General features: G+C 38.4%; 2 protein-coding genes across 2 annotated transcripts in view; both read right to left on the bottom strand.

Annotated features, from left to right (window-relative positions):
* Nucleotides 1-7291, bottom strand: part of golph3a (golgi phosphoprotein 3a) — a 28341-nt gene extending 21050 nt beyond the window's left edge. Inside the window, exon 1 of the mRNA XM_057358306.1 lies at nucleotides 6871-7291. Within this exon, the coding sequence (XP_057214289.1) occupies nucleotides 6871-7086 (216 nt within the window). The 5' untranslated portion in view covers nucleotides 7087-7291. The remainder of the gene's footprint in view (nucleotides 1-6870) is intronic.
* Nucleotides 7292-7552: 261 nt separating this feature from the next.
* On the bottom strand, nucleotides 7553-21182 carry mtmr12 (myotubularin related protein 12). The gene is made up of 16 exons (XM_057358295.1): nucleotides 20973-21182; nucleotides 18477-18534; nucleotides 17952-18091; nucleotides 16968-17040; nucleotides 16562-16698; nucleotides 16374-16461; nucleotides 15552-15675; nucleotides 15096-15165; nucleotides 14873-14970; nucleotides 14422-14546; nucleotides 14244-14322; nucleotides 13981-14051; nucleotides 13453-13622; nucleotides 12842-13018; nucleotides 10515-10667; nucleotides 7553-10369 (listed from the first exon to the last, which is right to left on the bottom strand). Exons 1-16 carry the CDS (start codon nucleotides 21039-21041, stop codon nucleotides 9782-9784), a joined length of 2220 nt encoding a protein of 739 aa, XP_057214278.1. The 5' UTR covers nucleotides 21042-21182; the 3' UTR covers nucleotides 7553-9781.
* Nucleotides 21183-21585: the final 403 nt, after the last annotated feature.

The following is a 21585-nucleotide window of genomic DNA, read 5'->3' on the forward strand; positions in this document are numbered from 1 at the left end:
TTGATCAGTTCTAACTGCCTTACTTTACCGATTTTTAGCCTTCGTTATTAGAAAATCCAGAGTGCTTTTACATACATTGCAAAATGTTTACTTACACAGACTCGTAACATATAGGCTAAAGAAGTATACCTTTAATATATTTAATATACGTTAATGCCGTTTAACACATTACACGCTTACATAAGAACGTGAGTTGCGAGGTGCTTGTTACACAAATTTAAAGTTTAACAAATGGACAAATTACTTTTATAGTAGGGTGACCATATTAGCCATTTCTCCGCATTTGTCGACCGCATTCGTCATCAAGGTTTATTATTTCAGGTTTTATTTTATAAAGGCAGCTGTTATATTTCAAGGTAATAATGACTACAATGAACTACAATGATTATATGTCTTAAGCGATGTTAAATGTTAATTTTATGATTTTTTTACTGAAATGTGAGAAACTCGATGACGTATGCGTATGCTAATGGTTAGAGAGTCGGACTCATGACCAGAAGGTTGCCGGTTCGATTCCCAGGGTAACAACTGAGGTGCCCTTGAGCAAGGCACCTTACCCCTACTTGCTCCCCGGGCGCTGCAGTGATAGCTGCCCACTGCTCCGGGGGTACATGTGTTCACCACTTGCTGTGCGTGTGTTCACTACTCTCTGGATGGGTTAAATGCAGAGGTCACATTTCGTTGCCTTGTACTTGTACATGTGCAATGACAATAAAGTTGAATCTAATCTAATCCTGATGGAGGATGTGTACAAGTGTTGATATTGTCCTTCAGGTTGTGATCATAGTTTGTAACTTGGCAATGTAATCCTGTATAAAATAGAGGTGTTTCCTACACGTTGTACCCTTTAAAAACTTTATTGTGCGCACGTGTGTATGGGCCCCTGAATTCTTAATCCGGGCCTGGCCCTCTGGATGCAGCGCAAAGAGACGCAACAAACGTCCAGTTTCTTTTTGCTTTCGCCATGTTGCATCGCGCCGCTCGCGTGTGGTGTAACGTTAGACAGAGTGTAAGATGATAACGGATCAAACTTGTAGTAGATTTGTATGTTTTGTATGCTGCTTGGCGCTGCACATTTTGCACTTGACTGTATTTTCGTCAGGTTTATCAAAGTGAAACCAAGCATCGCTGTGCGCTTTATACGCCCTTCTGTGCTCCAGACTTGACTCTGGACCGCAAACTCTCGCAATGGAACAATCAAGTATCTGGGCACAACCCGAAATGCCAGCATAACCAATCAGAAGGAAAGAAAATAATTAAAAAATGTATTTATAGAGCCAAACAATCATCGTTTTCACCATCGATCGTCGCTGTCGCGTTCGAGTAACGTTACTCGTGCCCATCCCTAGCGCGTTTATCATGTTTAACGCCTCGTGATTAAAAGGGCGCCAAAACAGCAGGCGTAAAAGCATCACTTAAAAAAACGCCTTGGGCCTGTTTCTTTTGTTTGACACGCCGCATTAAAAACTGGTCGACCAATGAGATTGGCACGTTTGTTCACGTGCCTGGAGCTGCTTAAGTTACAGTAATACATGACTTGGTGGCGCTCAAGCACAAAACAGTCTTGCCGAGCACACATTGGCTGTGTACGAAATAGCCCCCTATACCCTAATATAGTGCACTATTTGAGGGGACATCCATTTTTAGTGGTGTCCGAATTAATAGTGGACATTATTGAGTGCACTCATTCAATCCCATGATGTATCATAATAACTAGTGTACAACCGATGTACACTCACGGTTAGCCATCTATCGTAACGCTCGCGCTGAATGAATTCCCGCGTCTCGGCAGATGGCGCCCACAGCATTTCGAGTGCACAGGGTGTCCGAATTTACTCACTCGTTTTCACCTGCTCCTTAAAGTGGACTATATAAGTGAACTAATGTAGGGAATAGTGAATGAGTGTATAGTGGACGATTTCGGACACAGCCATTGACAAAGAGGAAGCAAGATGAATTTTTCTTCTGTGTGACAAGCGAGTGTCAGAAGTTGCGCAGCGCCACCTTATGTACTGGGGTGTTTCTGTTTTTCATTAACGGAGTCATATAGCATGGCTAAAATGAATATTATTGTTTGTTTTAGATGTAATGCAATGTTTATACACCATTTAAAGTTTAAAAAACGTTGTATTTTCCACATACCGTTCATGTTTGTATCTCCTCTTTGCCCCGCCTCTCTGAAATGCACTGATTTTTTACAAAGCTCATCGCTCTGAAAAGCGAGATGTGCTATGATTGGCCAGTTCACCAGTGCGTAGTGATTGGTCAAATACTGCAAGCATTTCACGGAAATGTAACGCCTCTTACCATATTCGGAACATCAGGTTCCAAAGCAATTGTACTGACAGGCGATACAATGAGATTTACAATTACGCCCACCTTAACTACGTGTAGATTTGGGCGGTCTTAGTCAAATCATGTTACGAAGTTACGTAGATTCGCCGGGGTGTGGTTACACGAGGCGTTTCAGGCAAGTCTGGTTGAGCATTCGCTTTTAGATAGAATGCATCTTTTGTTCTCACACTTTCATTTGTGCAATTTTACGTGTCTAATACATGCATGGGCAACTTATAACACACCAAAGACACAGAAAAACACGTACTTCCGCCATATGACCCTTTTAAGCGTCATCTATGTCAGGGAGTGAATTTGCACGTTCACTCGGCTCATCGCCAGTGAAAATCGTTTGGGTACGAACGCCAAAAAACGCTGGCGATAAGTGCGTGCGATTATCGTCCCGGTGTGTACAAGCTTTTGTGTCATACTAATGATAAAATATCAGAAATTTTATCCTTTCTTTTAGCACTGAATTTATTTTCAAATATGGGGTCAAATGACACCCACTTCATTCTGTTACATTATTAAATCACGTATGTATATATTACATTATATGATATTATATTATATATTGCTTGAAATGTTAAATTAATGGAATAGAAATATGCATTAAAGTAGCAATGTGGGATTTTTAGGAGGATCTATTGACAGAAATGCAATATAATATACAAAACTATTTCTTCAGAGGTGTATAAAGACCATACCTAATGAACCATTGTGTTTGTATTACCTTAGAATAAGCTATTTATATCTACCTACAGAGCGGGCCTACATACATTGAATTCACCATGTTGCACCACCATGCTTTGTAGAGTAGCCCTAAATGGACAAACAGCTCTACAAAGTGCGTTTCCTCGTCCTCTGCCTCTACCCTGCGGTACGTAGTCCGGTTGTCCCTGTCTTTACAAGGGGGGGGGGGGGGGGGGGGGGGGGGCTTGGGTTGGTGGAACATCTACTAACATAGTCCTAACTGCTATCTTGCTGTCAGATCAATTGCATTTAACAGCGTTGCCATTTACTGTTAGCTAGCTCTGCCCTCAAACGTGATGTGTAATGCAAGCATGAAATGCCCAATCATTCCCCAATTATTCCCTCAAAATGAAATAAAACTAGAATTTCAGATCCTCAACAAAGAGAATATATGCAAGTAATTTGCTAATTTATTTTAAAAATGTAACCCTTTTAAATGTAATAACAGAGCCAGTTACTTGGATTTCCTAAAATCATTTTCATTGCAGTGTGTAACTTAGCTTTCCTTCAATGTTAACGATCTGCAAAGTTCATAAAATCATAAAAGTCCATGATAAACAACGATCTTGCATCTCAAAATAAAGTGTCGACTCTGAATGGCCAGAACGAGTCGATATTTTTTCAAAGCTCATTTTCAGACGTCACATTTGCATAATCACTGCCTGCCCACAAAACACGAACACTCTGACCTGCCCACAAACACTTCTGATAGTTTGTGTGTTTACATCTTGTAGAGGAGACGCTGTGTTCTGTGCTGCAAAATCAAGCATGTAGTTGTTTTTACTTCCAAATCCAAAGGATGATGATGTAAATAACCAGAGGATGCAAATATTTTCCCCACAATTGCACAGCAGTGTAATAAAACCTTTAGTTTTTTACTTGTCATTTTACTGACTGTTTCTCCAACCGTGGCGAGTTTAATGTGGGATTTGCTAAACGCTTGTCCAGGAAAGTTGGGTCAGCACGACTTTATTTCGCCCAATAAACATCTCTGAATCACAACCTGCAAGTGTGATTAATAAGACATGTAAGTTATATCTTCTATTGAATGTTGAAAAATCGCTAATTTTGTGTGTTATGTGGTGTACACTAACAGCTGCTATTACTGTCCTACTGAAAATCTGATAATCAGGTGCCGGTTGCATAAACTGTTTAGACTAGTCTAAGAAGTTAGTCATCAATTTTTTTTCTTCAAGACTGGTCATACCTTCTTTAAATCAGTTACATAGAAAGGTAGATTGGGCTAATTGAAATTGATAAAGAATGATTAGTCCTAACTAATTGCTAGTCAGTGAGACTAGTAGTTAAGACGCCTTGTCTGAACTTTGTGGCTAAGTTTACGCAACTAGGCCCAGGTGTGAGCCCAATATTGTCAAAAAATGTGTCATTTAATGTAGAGTGTCTGTCGTTTTTTATTTCTTGGAGTCATGATAAAGGATGTGCATAGATTTCGTTTATGAGCTGTAATGTTTCATAAGTCAGTAATGTTAGCATTGCGGCTAACGCATATAACAGTTACCATATTTTTTCAGTTTAGTTGTGGGTCCAGTTCACTTACATTTACATTTACATTTACACTTATGCATTTGGCATACGCTCATTGCATTGCATTACACATTTTGTTTCTGACTATGTGCAATCCCCTGGGATCGAACACATGACCTTGTCATTGCTAGTGCCATGCCCTAACCACTGAGCCACAGAAAGCTTTTATTATTGGATTCATGATAAAGGATGTGGATAGATTTCGTTTGTATGCTGTAATGTTTCATAAGTCGGTCACCTTAACATTACAGCTAACGCATTAACGTTGCTTTACTGTACTGTGTTTACTTCTTAGCTGTGGGTCCTTTCGCTTACATAAGCGTCATTATCTTTATAACACAAATCGATGCCATTTTTGTAACCACCCAAAATAATATGAACTCAGTCCAGCGGGGGCAGGGGGAGGGGGGAGCAATCAAACTAGGGTTCGGACCAGGCTAGTCTCAGCCTCAGACGTAACGCCCACGGCCCGTTGGCTGAACGTCTGATACATAAGGCACACTTTTCTGGAAACACTTCAGCACGTTCGAAGTCGTCATCTGATTGGTTGAATATCACAGGATTTTCCGGAGACGTGTGTCGCGTTCTTTAACGGTCCGCCTGGAAACAACACAAAGCTGTCTGATCTAAGAAGTAAGCTGTCGGGTTTACAACAGTTGCTATAAGAATTCATCACGATCGACTAAACGCTTAATTCTTAAAAGTATGTGAGATTCACGGCATAAACTTATAATCATATGGTTGCAGTTAACTTTTGACACGTTCGTTAATTTACACCGGTCTGAAACGTGATTGGCTGCTTTACCTGTCAGTCATATGGCCTCTTGGGCGGGCCTTGCCAAAGAAAGCGGCGATAAGGTCTGGCTACGCGAGACTAGGACCAGGCAATCGAACTAAATGTGAAACCACCCTAATTCACAGGGACACAAAAAAATGAGCGTCACACGATCATTGACCCTCATACAGATAAGCAAACAAAAGGAACATTTAACCTTCAGTAACCTGTGTGTTGGGCTGTACATAATATAATATGGAAGAGATTTTATCCATGATGGAAAAAGACAGCAATGCAAAAAAGGACTGCTGTGTGAACAAACCGTGTGAATACACCCTCTCGATTCAAGTCTGCATTAATGCAGTGACAAGAACATATTTGGTATACAGCCAATTAAAATCCCTCACAGACCTTCTACATACATACAATTGTACTGACAAATATAGTCTCAGGGACTGTGACCTGACACTTTAAAATTAATTTTAATGAAAAATTATAATTTTATAAATGAAAAGAGGAGTTATTCATTAATGAGACACTTTACAGACACCAGACCACGATGCCTACAGTTGACAGGCCATTATAAACTCGAAGTAAAGGTCAATCAATACAGTTACAGCGGTCATTGCTAAACCATCCTGGCTCGTTTTGGTTGAGCAATATCTGCCTGTTTACTTACTCCTGCTGTCACACTAGTTACCCCAAAACTTTTTTTTTATTCTACATCAACACCTTGGATAGACAATAAATACCTATGAATAACCCCAGTCTTAATGCTTTAGAGCAGTGGTGTCCAATCCTGTTCCCAAATAGCAACTTCCAACCTTAACCCAACACAAACTACCTGCAATTTTCAAGTAATCTTTTAAGATCTTGATAAGCAGGTTCAGGTGTATTTGCTTAGGGTTGAAATTAAACACTGCAGTACATTAACCTGGCGGAGCTGAATTAGACAAAACAGAAAGATCAACATTGGATTGGTCCCATAACATTTCTCGCACATTTTTATCAATGGTGTCTGGATTGACATGGTTCTTAGTCAAGCTTGCGTGGATGTAACTTGGGTCGTTATGAGTACAAGGACAGGGGTCTCAAAAGCTGTCGTGTTCGTCACAGTCAAGCTTGACGACGGCATGATAACGTCATAAAATGTCACACGGGTGACCATATGGTACACTTAGTTAAGGCATTTTTAAAGCAATGTCAAATTGTTATGTTAGTTTGGTAGGTTTCTGAACTCTGAAACTAGCTCAAAGCAAACCGCTAGCTTTCATCAGAGCAATAACATGGTGCGATTTCAACTAAAAACAACAACCAAGTTTAAAACTATAGATAAAAGAAGATTGTCTTCAGCTTTGTCTCTATAGAAAATGTGAAATTTAACGATCAAGCGATTAGCTGGCTAACGTTAATTATCGACAACTGACATCAGATATCTCTTACATGAAAGCAAAAATAACAACCTCGCGGTCTTTTAGCCCCAACAGCAGCACTTCCTCCATTAAGGTCAGTCTGGTTTCCTTCGAGTCGCCGCTGTCATCGTCGTCCGGCTCGTCTCCCCGGCGGGGCTCGTAGTCCTCGTCGCCGGATCCGCGCTCTCGATCTGCGGCTGCGGCGCTGCGAGAAGCCTCGGTGCGTCTCTGCACCAGGCCAGAGCTCCGCTGGGCCAGAGTACTCATCTCTCAAAACACACTGAAACAAATCCTCCCTCCCAGACAACTCCTGTCTGAGATCAAAATGTCTTACTCAGCCCGATGCATAGATGGTTTTAGGGGTAAAGGGAGTTCAATCTAGATCTGTTTTTAGGAGAAAGGGCCCTTTGCGATCCTAGAGGCGGACCGACTTGTATACGCGGTTCCTCTCGGTTTTAATATGGCGACCTGCCGTGACGAGAGCAGCGAGTGGATGTGGCATCTCAACACTCAGGTTAACGACTCCAAACCTATTACCTGCATACCTAGACATTTTAATAAGTAGGCTTTGTGACATTTGGTGCCACGAATATATTATACAAAAAAAAAACATTAGAATACAAATGGACTTATTTTTGCACAGTCCTGCTGGCTACATTCCGTTACTAAAGTAAACATTTCTTGGATTTTGTAAATTCATAGTAGGCTACATCAATAATTAGTCATCATAAATTTGTTTACATTTTAATGCGTCATTTGCATGAGCAATTTTTTTCATACATGTAAACGTTATATACAACAATATAGACCACTTTGCAAGATGTAAACACTGGCCCAGAAGCACTTCCGGTTTCAGTTATTATATATTTAAAATGATTGTTTATTAATCTTATATAGCCCATATAATAAAATCTTATTTGTTTAACGTTTTGATCTGTTTATAAATGTTCTAGTGGTTGTATTTTCTTCAAATGTTTGTGTCGTGTGAAAAAAGAAGTTCTTTTGGACCAGCGATGCTTACGTCTTCCGAAGTGGTCTATATTTCAAACTAAAATTGATCATGATTGCAAGTCCTTTACTGAAAGAGTCCTTTATTGTATTCAAGGAATACTATTTTGAGAGGAAAAAGAAGTTACATATTTCAAGTGCAAAAAGAAACATTCAATGTTATTCTCACGTGGACATTGCAAGTCAGTGCTGCCGAAAAAGGCAAAGCTTGCATACATATTCTATGTTTTTAGCACTAAACTCTGACAACATTATAAATTATACAAAGCAATTATACAGTTAACCTTATTATCCAGCTAGTTTGTACCTGTCGGGCACAAGAAACAGCTGAATGGAACAGAATCAAGCTGAAGATTAAACAGCTGACTGTTCAAGTAACAGTGACGGACTAGCAAAGAGCAGTAGTGCAAAACAGGGATGAAGAGGTGTAAACAAGACAAAATTGATGAGTGCTTTAAAGTAATAGTTTCCCCAAAATGAAAATTCTGTCATTATATTTAGTCACCCTCTTGTCATTTCAAACCTGTGTGACTTTCTTCCGCTGAACACAGAAGAAGATATTTCAAACAGCAGTACCCATTCACTTCTATTGTATGGACACAAAACCAGTGGAGGTGAATGGTTACTGCCGTTGTTCGCTTACCAACATTCTTCAAAATATCTTCTTTTGTGTTCAGTGTAAGAACGAAAGTCATACAGCTTTGAAATGACAAGAGGGCGAGTAAATGATGATAGAATTTTCATTCTTGGGTGAACTATCCCTAAGAAGCATGCATTAGTTTACATACATTACAATCAGATGCTGAAAAATACCAGGCAGTAAACAACAGTATTCATGACTGAAGTGCCTGTTGTTTGTTTGTGACAGTAGTTCTGCAGACACAAATATACAGTATGACATGAAATGCTTACAATCTACTATGACATTTCTATATAGTTACCACATGTATTTTAAAATGAATATAAATTCAAATTATAGAATTTTCATTGGTCAACCTGCTGTGTAAGTAAATGTCTTCTTATTTCTTTGATAATACTTTGATAACATTTTTATGTAGCCAAAAAACAGCCACGAAGTGCACATAATACAATAGACCTCAAGTCTTCGAGACACTTCTGATCTCATGTATTGTTCTACACTTCCTGTTTCTTTAAGCATGGGACTGCAAATAACCACTAGGCAGTACGAAAAGAAACAACTTGGACGGTTAAGAATACACACACTATATCACATTGGACCACAGTAGTTCAAGTCCTATTTGTATTCATTTCTAACCAGAAGGCGAATGCAGTGATAATTATATACCTGTAGGTGGCTTTTTTGCATGCTTTCAGATCTCTTACTGACAGAGCACATTGAAATGCTGAAGTTAAGTTACTTTAAAGCTTTCAGCATTGCAATTGCCTGGATGGAAAATGTACAAGCTGCTGAGCCATTGACCTGCACAATATGAGTCAGAGTATTTAAGTTGACCGACGTAAATTGTACGTAGCAGCCAGAGTCTGCTAGTCATACATATATCTTAAAAGAAACAAGGACCAACTTCACTAAAATGTGTTATGATAAATATTACTTGGTAATTTATAAAGTAACACGTCGCTATGCAAAAAGGTTGTCGAAAAGGCTTTTTTTTTTTTCAAAAACAGTGGAAAAGCTGGAAGTTGAGGGCTATATCCTGTTCCTGTTTTTGATGGGCTACAAAGGAAAATGCTAGGTGATGTTCCATTGAGATATAGATGGAGAAACATGAAAGAAAGTAAAAGTAAGCTTACATCATGTAAGGCTCATGTAATGCTTTGAATACAGTACGGCACATTTGGTTTGGAAAAAGATCCGCTTAGCATCAAAGGCACTTTAAGCACCATATGGATCCGAAAAGGCCACTTTTATCCTAAATTTACCAAATAATCATAACAACATTGTTTAATATATGATGTAAAAGCATGTTCCCTGTTAAACCAAACTCACAAACTCGCTGACTTCATCACCCTGACTGGCAAGGCTGTCAGTTAGCACAATGCTTTGCAGTAGACCTGTAGGAATGATGGGCTTGAAGGATCGATTGCGGCTGTAAGCGAAGGGAAAAGATGAAATATGCCCTGCCGAGCCGAACAACAGCGGCCTGTGCTGAAGGTGCGTGCGATTATTGAGTTTAGCAGATTGCGATGAGTCTCTCTGCTCCAGCACACGCTTCAAATCCTGCACCTGAGCTAGAAGTTCCATAAGTTTGGTTGTGATGGCCACGGATCCACCGCCCATGATGTGCACCTCGGGTATCCAGCGAAGGTAGCGCTGCATCCAGAGGCGGATAGCCGGTCCATCCAGACAGGGGAGCAGGAGGCCGTGATAGTCCAGAGGACGCCGCTGCCAGGACTCGTAGAACTCCCGGGTGGCTGCAACGGGGGAGTCAGGAGACCCCATCCAGCGACTGATGCGTTTAACTCGTAACATCTTTTTAAGACTATCGGTCTCGTCTTTAAAGAAGCCTTTCTTGGTTGGGGTTTTGAAGGCTGTGCTGGGTAAGGATAACTGTCTTTGGTGCTATAATTGTAAGTAAAAAAAAAACGATCAGCAAAAACAATAATAAAGCGACTCTTAATGTTCAATGCAGATCAGACAAACAAAGTTCAATTAACTCATACAAAAGTATATTATTAATTTGTTTGGGACAATTTCATCCTCTTACCTTGTGCTTGTGAGGTTTGCGCAAAGTTTGTTTCACTTTCTCGGAGTACAGGGGGTTAAGGAAGAAATTCTGGGCCTTGCTGTCAAACTGTAGAGACCAGTCCCACACTGAAGGGCAGCTCAATGGGCCGCTTTGTGCAAGAGGCGACTCAACCTGCCAAGACAATCAAGCAGAGGCAGTTAGAGGGAGGCGTGTCCGACTGCGCAAGGCAGGCAACGGCCACCAACTTCTGAGCACATGTAGAATAACGATTACATTACAGTGGGCTGACTGTTTTCTTTTATACAGCGACTGTTTTTTATAGAGGCCTCTCATATTGGTCAAATGCCAAAATGTAATGTTATATGTTAAACAGTTAGGCAATGTCCCATGTGCACAGACACACACAGAGAAACTCAGGTTTCTACCCTAAAATGAAAATCTACTCATCCTCATGTCATTCCGAACCTGTATGTAATGCTTTCTTCTGTGAAGCACAAAAGCAAGTATTTTGAAAAGGATGTTTTGAACCTCAATGTAAACATTCTTCAAAATATATTTTGGGGGGTTTCGTACACACATGAGGGTGTAGGCGGTCAACGATGAAAGAAAATCATTTTTAGATGACCTGATGATCTTTTAGATGATCTCTTTAAGCCCAAATTATACTTCCGTCCACATTTATTATAGTTTTGTTTTAAGGTTTATTAATATTTTGAACTAGCTTTAATATTTTTTAGTTCACATGATTTTTAACACTGTTTGTTATGTGCTTTTGGTATTTTACTGCTATTCAAGTTTTATTTCAGTGTCTCAACTTAAACTTATTTCAGTTTTTTGCTAAAGCAACATTTTTCATTTTCATTTAGCTAGTTCATGTGCAAAACAGATATATACAGTATACTGTATATACAGTCTATGTAATCTAAGTATGTTTAAATTTGAATTTTTGTTATTTTAAAAATGTTCTTTTACATTTTTTATTGAACATTCCAATTTATAGCAATCAACATGCAGTTGGGTTGCTTTGTTTAAGTAGCAATAACTCAAACAAATACAGCTAACTAACACAATAAAAACATGATGACGTAAAATTTTTTGAAAATGTTTAAAAACCGAGTTATCTGTTATTGCAAATAAACTCTTGATTTATTATTTACTATATTTGATTTGATTTCAATTAACAGAAATGTTTTAATAGTAGGGATGCACCGATAAATCTTTAACATTGGAAGCCAATAACCGATATACAGTATCTAAATATTGATATAAAATTCCCCAAGACTGAAACAAAAGTCAAAAATTGGACAACTGCTTTTATTTGAAAACATTCACTGCAGAAAACAAGGTAACCATTAGTTCTATTTTTTCCCCCTGATAATCATATACCAAGCCTTTATACTAGTTAAGGATTCTTTAACCTTCAAACTTTTCTGGTATATTTTTATTTAACAAACAAATTATATATTTTCTTCCAGAGCAACCCAGAAAAATGTCCTTAATAGCCACAAGTCTAACAGGTCTCAAGACAGAAAACATTCAGACCGCAGTCTGATTCAAACAATATGCTTTTGTTCTTATAATTTACACATTCATAAATACTGTATCTACATACTGTACCTACATCAAAAATGTTTTGCTAATAGCAGTAAGTGAATGATCACGACAGAAAGACAGTGCTGTACTGGGTTTTAACTGTGAGCAGCGTGAGACTGAAGAAGTTTAAAGGGATAGTTCACCCAAAAATGAAAATTCTGTCATCATTTACTCACCCTCAGATTGTACCAAACAATATTCTAAGTTTGTTCCAAACAATATGCTAAGCCTCCTGTATAAATGTCTTTGTTCTGCTAAACACAAAGAAAGATATTTGGAAGAATGTCAGTAACCATCTCCCATTGACTCCCATAGTATTTATTTTCCCTACTATGGCAGTAAATGGAGGATGAGATCGGTTTGGTTACTGAACTATCACTTTAAACAGAGGAAATTTATGATTTATCGGCTATAATATATCGGCCTAAATTTTATTAACGGCCGATAACGATAACATTAAAAATGACCATTTATCGATACCGATATGGCCGATAATTCATCATGCATCCCTATTTAATAGTTTTAGTAAACCATAATAACCTTGCTGTTTATTATCTGCTACAGTATGTCTTACAATTTCATCATTAGCAGGAGTCGCACGAAAAACTGTCTGAAGTGCAACACGATTTATCCTGACGTGAGGGCTTTTTATGTTGTCTACACATTGCAAGGGCCTGAATGCAGAAGAGTCCTTGCTTAACTGTGAACGAGACATAACAACCCTGGAATTAACTTTGAGAAAAAAGTTGTACCTTCATAAAACTTTCCCTGTGATATCCAGAGTTGAAGAGGAAAGTGCTGAACACAGGCACATGAACACTGTCGGACAGCACAGTCAGGTAAGTCTCAGAGAACTGGAAGGCCGGGATGTGCTGCTGAACAAGCTGCCACACACACTCGAGAAACAGGAGGAAGACCGGAGACTGACACTAGGCAATATAAACAAGAGTGAAATTAAAAAGTAGGTATGCATAAATTTGTGCTTAAAATGCATGATTCATCAATAAGTTCAATAAGACTGATGATGACCTAAGATGCAATGTTTCAAGCCAAATGAAACTGAATAACTTACTATTATAAAATGAATTTCAGAGTAACAAAATGGACCTGCATTGAAATGCAGCCTGTACAGTCATAGTGCAGTTGCTAATAAGAAGTCTAAAAGAGTAGAGTACGCCTATTTAAAATAATAAAAAGTTAACTATGAAAGTGGATAACATAAAACTACAATTTAAGATAAAAAGCAAGTATGCAGCTTGCTTTATTGTGAATGAAACAGTTTTGTTGCTCCTAACTGTTCATTTGCCTAAGAATGTCACCAAGCTGCTGAAGAAACAGTCAAGAGTGAACATGCAATAATTACATCTTTATCTTTCTGATGGAGGTGATTACATCGATCCAGGAAGGCATGGCAACCAGCCACCCACTCTTTCTGCACCAGGCTCTGGAAACCCGTGAGTGTTCTGTAATAAGGGTCCAGCATTATCTGAGCCAGACTGGAAACCAGACAGCAAAGATCTGTGCCCTCTTCCTCTGAAATCAACCAAGAGAAAATAGAGTTTTAAAAAGTATTTATTGTTTAAATGTAGGGTGTGTAATGTCTGCATTACACTACAACACTAAATGCAAAATAGTGTTTTTAAACAGATTTCCCATTTGGTCCCCGTTCCTATATTGAGAGTGTTAGCCCTCTCAAGCAAAATGTTTTGAATATGCCAGTGTTTATACTCTTCAGTAGGTCCATCTACAAATGTTTTATGTATGTGTACATCTGATTTTGCTCATTAAAATATTTATATGAAAACATTTAGTACATAGATTTCATATTTTTATATACATTTAACATCAGAAAAACTTGTCAAGTTGGTTGAGAGACACTTGCTAGACCTACCTGTTATGAGAACATTTGTGTTGTCTTTCTCAAGACATTCAACCACCTCTACTGCTTTCTGAAGACATTGTCTGTTAAGAACATTAACAGAATATTTTCAGGAACCTAGATACTAGAAAACCGAGTTCTCACATTTTCACAATTTTCATAAGATTTCCAATCAGTGCGATTATTCAGCCGAACCGATTCACTGGATACGATCACTGTGGTTCTACTTATGACTGTAGAAACCATGTAAAGAGTCTTTACGGATGAAAACTGACCTGATGATGTCTAGCCAACCAGAGCTTTCAATGGAAGAGAACCACTTCACATCTGACAACCAAAAGTCTGTTGAATTATCTACAAAAACAATAAAAGTGATTTCAAGTACAATCTATCCCTTCATTTAGTTTTTATAGGAATATCGACCTTCTTGTGAAAGTTTATTCTGTGACTCACCTATAAGAAAGAACTGTTTGAACTTGTTATATGACTGTTGGATGTCCTGTACAGTAGGAAGTGATTCTGTGAGATCTTCTGTTTTTACAGAATACAGATAATTATGTGCTACTGCATTTATCATTCTGCAACAGAAAAAAGTAACAGAGAAATTCTTGAATGTAAAACTACTGTTGACAGAAGATAAGCTAAATCAACATTTTTGCTATGGACGCCATGTTTTTTATTCTTTCATTTAAATAGAAAGGGGGAAACACAGATGTATAACCATTACAAGATAACAAACTAGCACGCTATTCTCTAATAAAAAGCTGTGCCCTCGATTGTGCCCATGAACTCCCACACACAGTTTGTGACTAGAGAGATTTCTTTCACTACACTGAAATAAGAGGATACTGCACCAGTGTGGTTTATTTCCGAATGTGGGTCAAAAAACAGTGCACTTATTTACGTATCCAAGTGCTTTTGGAAATCCCCATCTTCCTGTGCCACAGGCAGGAAAGATGCTTTGAACAGGGAACAACCACTGTGATGAGACCAGCACCAGATCTTAAAAAAATGTGAAAATAATCCTTAGACTTAGTAAAGCAAAGCAAAAACCAGTAAAACAAAGAATTTACAAAGCATAATCTTGGAAATAATAATCTACCGGAATAATATAAAATAAAACTCACTGGTAATCCCTTTCCTTGGTGGCTGGACAAATCATCTATAGCTGATGGAATGACGAAGTACTTTGGTAACCTGTGGACCATGAGAACATTCCATTTTATTGGATACATTTATTTCACACAAATCAACAATGTTGTATGTCTGTATTGACATAACAAAGACCATTTTGGCTAAAGATGTGATTTATGAAAATATTTTTAACAATCATTTTGTTTGATTGATAACAGACTTGCCGTACAAGCAGCGGCGGTATTGTACTATCCTTCATATAAAAGTAGTTGCATAAAACCATTTATGTTAACTTTCAATGACTTAAATCCTACAAACAGTACAGTCCTACAAACAGTAGCAGACGAATTAGAGATTAAAACGTGTTAAGAAACAAGGACATTGACTTCAATGCATCTTAAATGGTTTAAATGGTGGCAAAACTTTCCGATAACAGCAGCAGAACTTACTTCTGAGAGAGGTCAAAGTTCTCATTTTCAGTGACCAATCTACATTTCGTTTTGGTCCGTTTCATCTCCACGGTCCAGTCCTCTGGTGAGTCGAACACAATTGTGTCCTGTTTCCTCTGCATGTCTGCAAAACCACCAGTTAGTACAAATGACATCTGTTGTTGTTCCACAGTCTTTGTTCAGGTGGACTATGATATACTATAGTATAGTATGGCTGGATGTGACATGGAACCTGTGTCTAAACCGCATCCAGTGTGGACAAATTTTAAAATTATAATGGGTTCTATTGTCGTGTCACGTCCGGTGTAGTCTAAAATCAGTCAAGTCTTAAATCTGCCCTTTTCTGAAGTCTTGACATATTAAACAGGTGCATGTCATGTTCTGCGGAAAATTACATGAATAAGAAATTACATTCGATTAAGATAATATTTCAAAAATATAATATGAAATATTTGTGGTTGCATTTCAGTTGCTTTCAGCATAATAGACTATGATTTCTGCAGTCAGTGCTATAGGACCACTGTTGGAATATGCATACATTACTTTTACATTTATGCATTTGGAAGATGCTTTTATTCTAAGCAACTTACAGTGCATTTAAGCTATACATTTCAGTATGTGCGTTCCTTGAAAATTCCTTTTGCAATGCTAATGCAATTATCTACCAGTTGAGCTACAGTATGTAGGCATGCATTTCAGACGTAAAATGATGACTTTAAGCAAACAAGAAAAATATCACCTCATAAAATCATCTATATTTAATAATCTTGTAAAAAATTAAAAGTAGAAATCTAATAGATCATGGACAGTTGAAATGAGTACCTGGGCTTGTTGTTCCCTCATAGGAAAAAGCAAAGAGACACTTCAGAGATTTCTCCTCCAAACAATGATGTGCAATACCTTGAAAGATCTAACAAAACAAAGAAACACAAAAGAAGAAGACGTAGTGTTACCTTCATTACTGTGCTGTACACATACATTACCTTAGTTTCTCACGCCAAACACATTACCTTTTTGGCGTCTTCCTCATTGGTGTATGTTAAACAGAACTGAAACACTCGCAGATCTTTACAGTGAAAGATCATTTTAGACGGGTATTTGTTCTTCACGAGGCCTCCTGTTATCAACTTCCTCTTTTCATCGTACACTTCACAGAAATAAACAATTTCACAGAAATAAACAATCGCACTAAAAAACACTTCCAATATATCGTTAATAGGGATGTAACAATATTATCGATATCGTGCTATCGCAATAGCAATTTGCCATGTTAAATAATGCAACAAATACCGCACCGCGGGCTTTATACCGAGGTATTATCTTACAGTGAGATTTTTGATATTGTTACATCCCTAATCGTTAATGGTTTCTCATCATCTCACCTATCCATTAATAACAACAAAGAAAAATTATTACCACCATAGATGTGATCCACACACGTTAATGGAATGTCATTTTCACCATAGAGTTTGTTCTTGAAGTTCCTGGCCTGGAACAAAGAGGCACCAGGTGATACAACAGCACTGAGTGGATGTAACAGACAATATAAGACTCCTGTCGCACTTAATGTTTATGTAATGTAGACACCACTCATTTATAACAATTTCGACATTCATTACAGATAGCAACCAATGCTGTGTATCAGTATCGTATTTTAACACAGGCCAGCCACTTGCTGTTGCCTTTCTCAGTGTGCTGTATTAAACTTTCACACAATATTTTTGTGTGAAATCAACTGTGAAATATAAGTCTAAAAGCAGCATACTGAACCTCAAAATATCAACCAACATTAAGGGTATAACCTTCAGCTGCCAAACAGTTTTGCATCCTTTTAAGATGCTGATAAAAGCTCAATGACGTCTCCATGACTAAAACAAACACAGAGTACCCAGCACTGTATGTATGTTTTCCCCATATGAACCTGCTCTAAGTCACCACTTTCTCACCAGAATTTCACTGCAAATGAGTCAAACACACAAGTTCCTGAAATGGCAGCTAAAGTGAGAGCACTTGGGCAGAACCGTTCCTCATGCAATGACATTAAGCATGCACTGTGGCAACAGCTACATGATACATTTTTGTTTAGTTAAAGGGACAGTTCACCCAAAATTGAAAATTCTGTAATCATTTACCCACCGTTTTGTCGTTTCAAACCTGTATGACTTTATTTCCTCTGCAGAACAAAAGAAGATATTTTCAAGAAAGTAGGTAACCGAACAGCGCCGGCACCCATTCGCTTCTGTTGTATGGACGGACACAAAACCAATGCAAGTCAATGGGTGCCGTTTAACAACATTCTTCAAATATATATTTTGTGTTCTGCGGAAGAAAGAAAGTCATACAGGCTCTGTACGAGAAACCACCCCGATGTGTGTTATGAACCCAGTCACATGGACTTACGGTCTCCTCCTGCGACATCTCATCGCTAATGAACGTGACACGAAAATTGGTGCAGAACAACGTGCCGAAGATGCCACGCTGGGAGAGGTCATCTTGAGTGTATTTGAGGATGGGGTTGGCACTGCAGAACACCACTTCTCCTGCAACAGAATTAAAAATATGCATACACAAATCAAATAAAAAGTTTGTGGTTTAAGTTGTTGTGTGCATAAAGAAATGTGGTCAGTTAACTATGGTGAAGTGTTTTAGGATCTGATAAACCACAGGCTGCAATTACACTAAATGTGATCTCTCTAATCCACAGTGTGATCTAAAGATCAATTGTCTAAACATAAAACTACACCCATGGTGGTTTTAAACAGCCAAACCATACTTTAGACTTAATGACAACAATGAAGAATAACCTGAAGTAAACAATGCATTCAGCAACAATGCATGCATGCAGACAGTAACACCAACTGACTGACGTTCAGGTTATACAAGAAAATGAATGCGTAGCAAAACATTATGCAAGGAATGTCTTACCTGGTAGCAAATCAGGATGTTTCTCTTTTTTTGGTGGCTCTTTCTCCAATTTTATTTCCTTAAGAAAATGAAGGTAACAAAACTATGCTATAAAACTGCACATGTTATGAATTATTTATTATCTAATGTCAAACATATCACGTCACATTTCATGAATTGAAAAGACATTTGCTAACTGTTGCTGCAAACAGGTATGAAAAACAGGGCTTATTTCGTGATAACAGCCGGCTGCTTGTACATTATCCCGCTTATTACATGGCTACTTGCCATACGAGAAAACAATTATTTATAATTTGTGTAGAAAGAGTGGGTGGCTGGTTGCCATGCCTTCCTGGATCGATGTAATCACCTCCATCAGAAAGATAAAGATGTAATTATTGCATGTTCACTCTTGACTGTTTCTTTAGCAGCTTGGTGACATAGTTTGTTGCTCCTAACTTGTTCATTTGCCTGTTTCATTCAAAATAAGACATGAAATGTGAATTTGAAATATGCTATTAGCTCATTTTTACAGAATGCAGACCTTCCGTGAGAAAAAGCTGTTTACTTTCGGTTTTAAAGGGGTCATATGGCACGAATACGTGTTTTTCTGTGTCTTTGGTGTGTTATAAGTTGCCCATGCATGTATTAGACACGTAAAATTGCACAAATGAAAGTGTGGGAACAAAAGATGCATTCCATCTAAAAGCGAATGCTCACCCAGACCTGTTTGAAACGCCTCGTGTAACCACACCCCCACAAATCCACATCAGATCGTGGTATGAGTTGACTAAGACCGCCCAAATGTACACGCAAATAAGGTGGGCGTACCTGTCAGTACAATTGCTTTGGAACCTGATGTTCCAATTATGGTAAGAGGCGTTACATTATCGACCAATCACTACGCACTGGTTAACTGGCCAATCATAGCACACCTCGCTTTTCAGAGTGATGAGCTTTATAAAAAATCTGCCGTTTCAGAGAGGCGGGGCAAAGAGTAGATATAAACATGCAGTGTGTGGAAAATACAGCGCTTTTGAACCTTAAATCCTGTATACACATTGCATCACATCTAAAACAAACGATAATATTCGTCTTAACCGTGTCATATGACCCCTTTAAGGTAAGTAACGAACGACGTTCAAATGTCACAAACAGGCAATTTGGTTTAATCACTTGTAAATATAATGTCATATATGTTATTAAAAGACATATTTATATTTAATTTGTCCAAAAAAAAAACTGTCAAAATGATTTGCTGCATCCGGGTTACCGTGTGTTATTAGTTTTGAGAGGTTGTTATCTGGGAATAACGAACCTGCAAATGTCGTGACTGGCCAATCAGAATCAAGCATTCCAACAAGCCGTGTAATAATATTTAGCCAGCAACAGTAAGACTGAAAGTCCATTGCACATGGAGTCCGAAATTTGCGTCCGAAATTTCCGCAAGTTAAAAAATAAATACGACCTCACGTTGTGTCAATCACATTTACACACTGCCTCCGATATATTCGTCCGTCATAAAAGGAATCGGACTGGGTTCGATTTTCTGCGTTTTTCGCATAAGTAGCAAGCATTTTGAGAGGCGTTTTGACACAATCCAGAGACTCCGTACAAACGAGCGCCAAATACGAAAAAACGCATACGAAAATTTCGGACTGTATGTGCAAAGACCTTAAGGAATGCCTATGAGATCCGATCTTCAGAACAGGAAACAGCAGAACTCCACACATTAGACCACTTCTTCCTCATACAGACTGGAATAATGGAATCTTTCATGCTAATTGCAATGTTTGTAAAAAATGTTACATATTGTAACATAATACAATATGTTTTAATTCACTTTATTCACCTGCTAATGTGCTTTTGCATTAGACAAAATGTAATACAGTACTAATTCTATTATTATTCTACTATTCTAAGTGGAGCACAATTATTTTCCATCAGGCTTTTATCAACGAACAAATAAGATACACAACTCATTATCTACACTATCCAACAAAGGGTCGAGAGACACATCCCATGACATCTAATGGGATGCTCTCTCACACGCGCGCGCACATTTAGACACAGACAACCAAGAATGAACTTAGCACACATCACATGACAGCGGCACGCGAAGATACCGTATAATCATTGTCTGTAATGCAACAACTATCATAAAAACGTTCGTGAATTAATTTAAGAAATATATAAAAACTGTCAGCACACTGACTGTGTCTACTTTTTGATGTCAATTCTTTCTGAAAATATGCATTTCACTAGTAAGCCCAGCAGTGATTTTATCGTTGGCGTATAATGTTTAGTTCAATTAGTTTATTTTCACGTGTGAACGTAAAACACGCAAAATGAATTTCCTTGTTTGCCTAAACTTAAACAATGTCAACTTCAGCGTGAGACATAACCCCGCCCCGTGCATGACTGTCTACTGTTTCAACTCTTGTTTGATTTACCAATCTGTCTCCCAACTGTTTTGAAAACAACAAACGTGTTACACGGTATATATGTCTCGCTTACCTCAGGCGTAACATAGGACACAAATGACGGCTTAGTAGATTTCGCTCCTCCGCTCCCCAAACTCAACATTTTGCCTGTACCCAGTATCCCGCTTCCCGAGCAGTCAGGTGGAAATCCGGGAGAGCTCTTTGGTCACAACTTTGGTCCTCTCTCTCTCTCTCTCTCTCTCTCTCTCTCTCTCTCTCTCTCTCTCTCTCGCTTAACCAGCCTCCACCTCTTCTTTCACAAGCTAGATTTCCTTTGGTTGAAGAGAAATTAGCTCTGACAGCAAACCGCGCCCATTCTACGTCATTGGTTCTTCGTGAACAAGCAGTCCATTTTCTGACTTTGTGGGCTTAAGTCGCTTAGTGTTTATTGGTTTACTCTGCTGTCAATCACATTCACTTCCTCGATTTTAAGCCAATAAGCAGTCGCCAGAATGGTCATACAACGAATGCCTTTGTGTCGTTTGTTATGGAGCACTTAACACTAACTAAAGGTTGAATTACGGTAGCTGACTCGTGCACAATGAAAGCTGTGCGATCGAAATACTGATCTAAAATTCACTTTTGACCTATTATCTTATTTGTCTTTTTTCTTAACTATGCAGACTGAAAACTTGAGACCTTTAACC

This window comes from Triplophysa rosa, linkage group LG2, assembly GCF_024868665.1.
Source record: "Triplophysa rosa linkage group LG2, Trosa_1v2, whole genome shotgun sequence".
Lineage (NCBI taxonomy): Eukaryota > Metazoa > Chordata > Actinopteri > Cypriniformes > Nemacheilidae > Triplophysa > Triplophysa rosa.

What these genes read in the sequence shown, in the direction of transcription:
- mtmr12 (XM_057358295.1), bottom strand. Translation starts at nt 21,041, where the DNA reads ATGTTGAGTTTGGGGAGCGGAGGAGCGAAATCTACTAAGCCGTCATTT. An exon ending in TTCCAAAAGCACTTGGATAC is followed by an intron (nt 14,547 to 14,872) that starts GTAAATAAGTGC and finishes TTTCTGTTGCAG; the next exon opens with AATGATAAATGCAGTAGCAC. An exon ending in ACAGGGAAAGTTTTATGAAG is followed by an intron (nt 10,668 to 12,841) that starts GTACAACTTTTT and finishes TTGTCTTGGCAG; the next exon opens with GTTGAGTCGCCTCTTGCACA.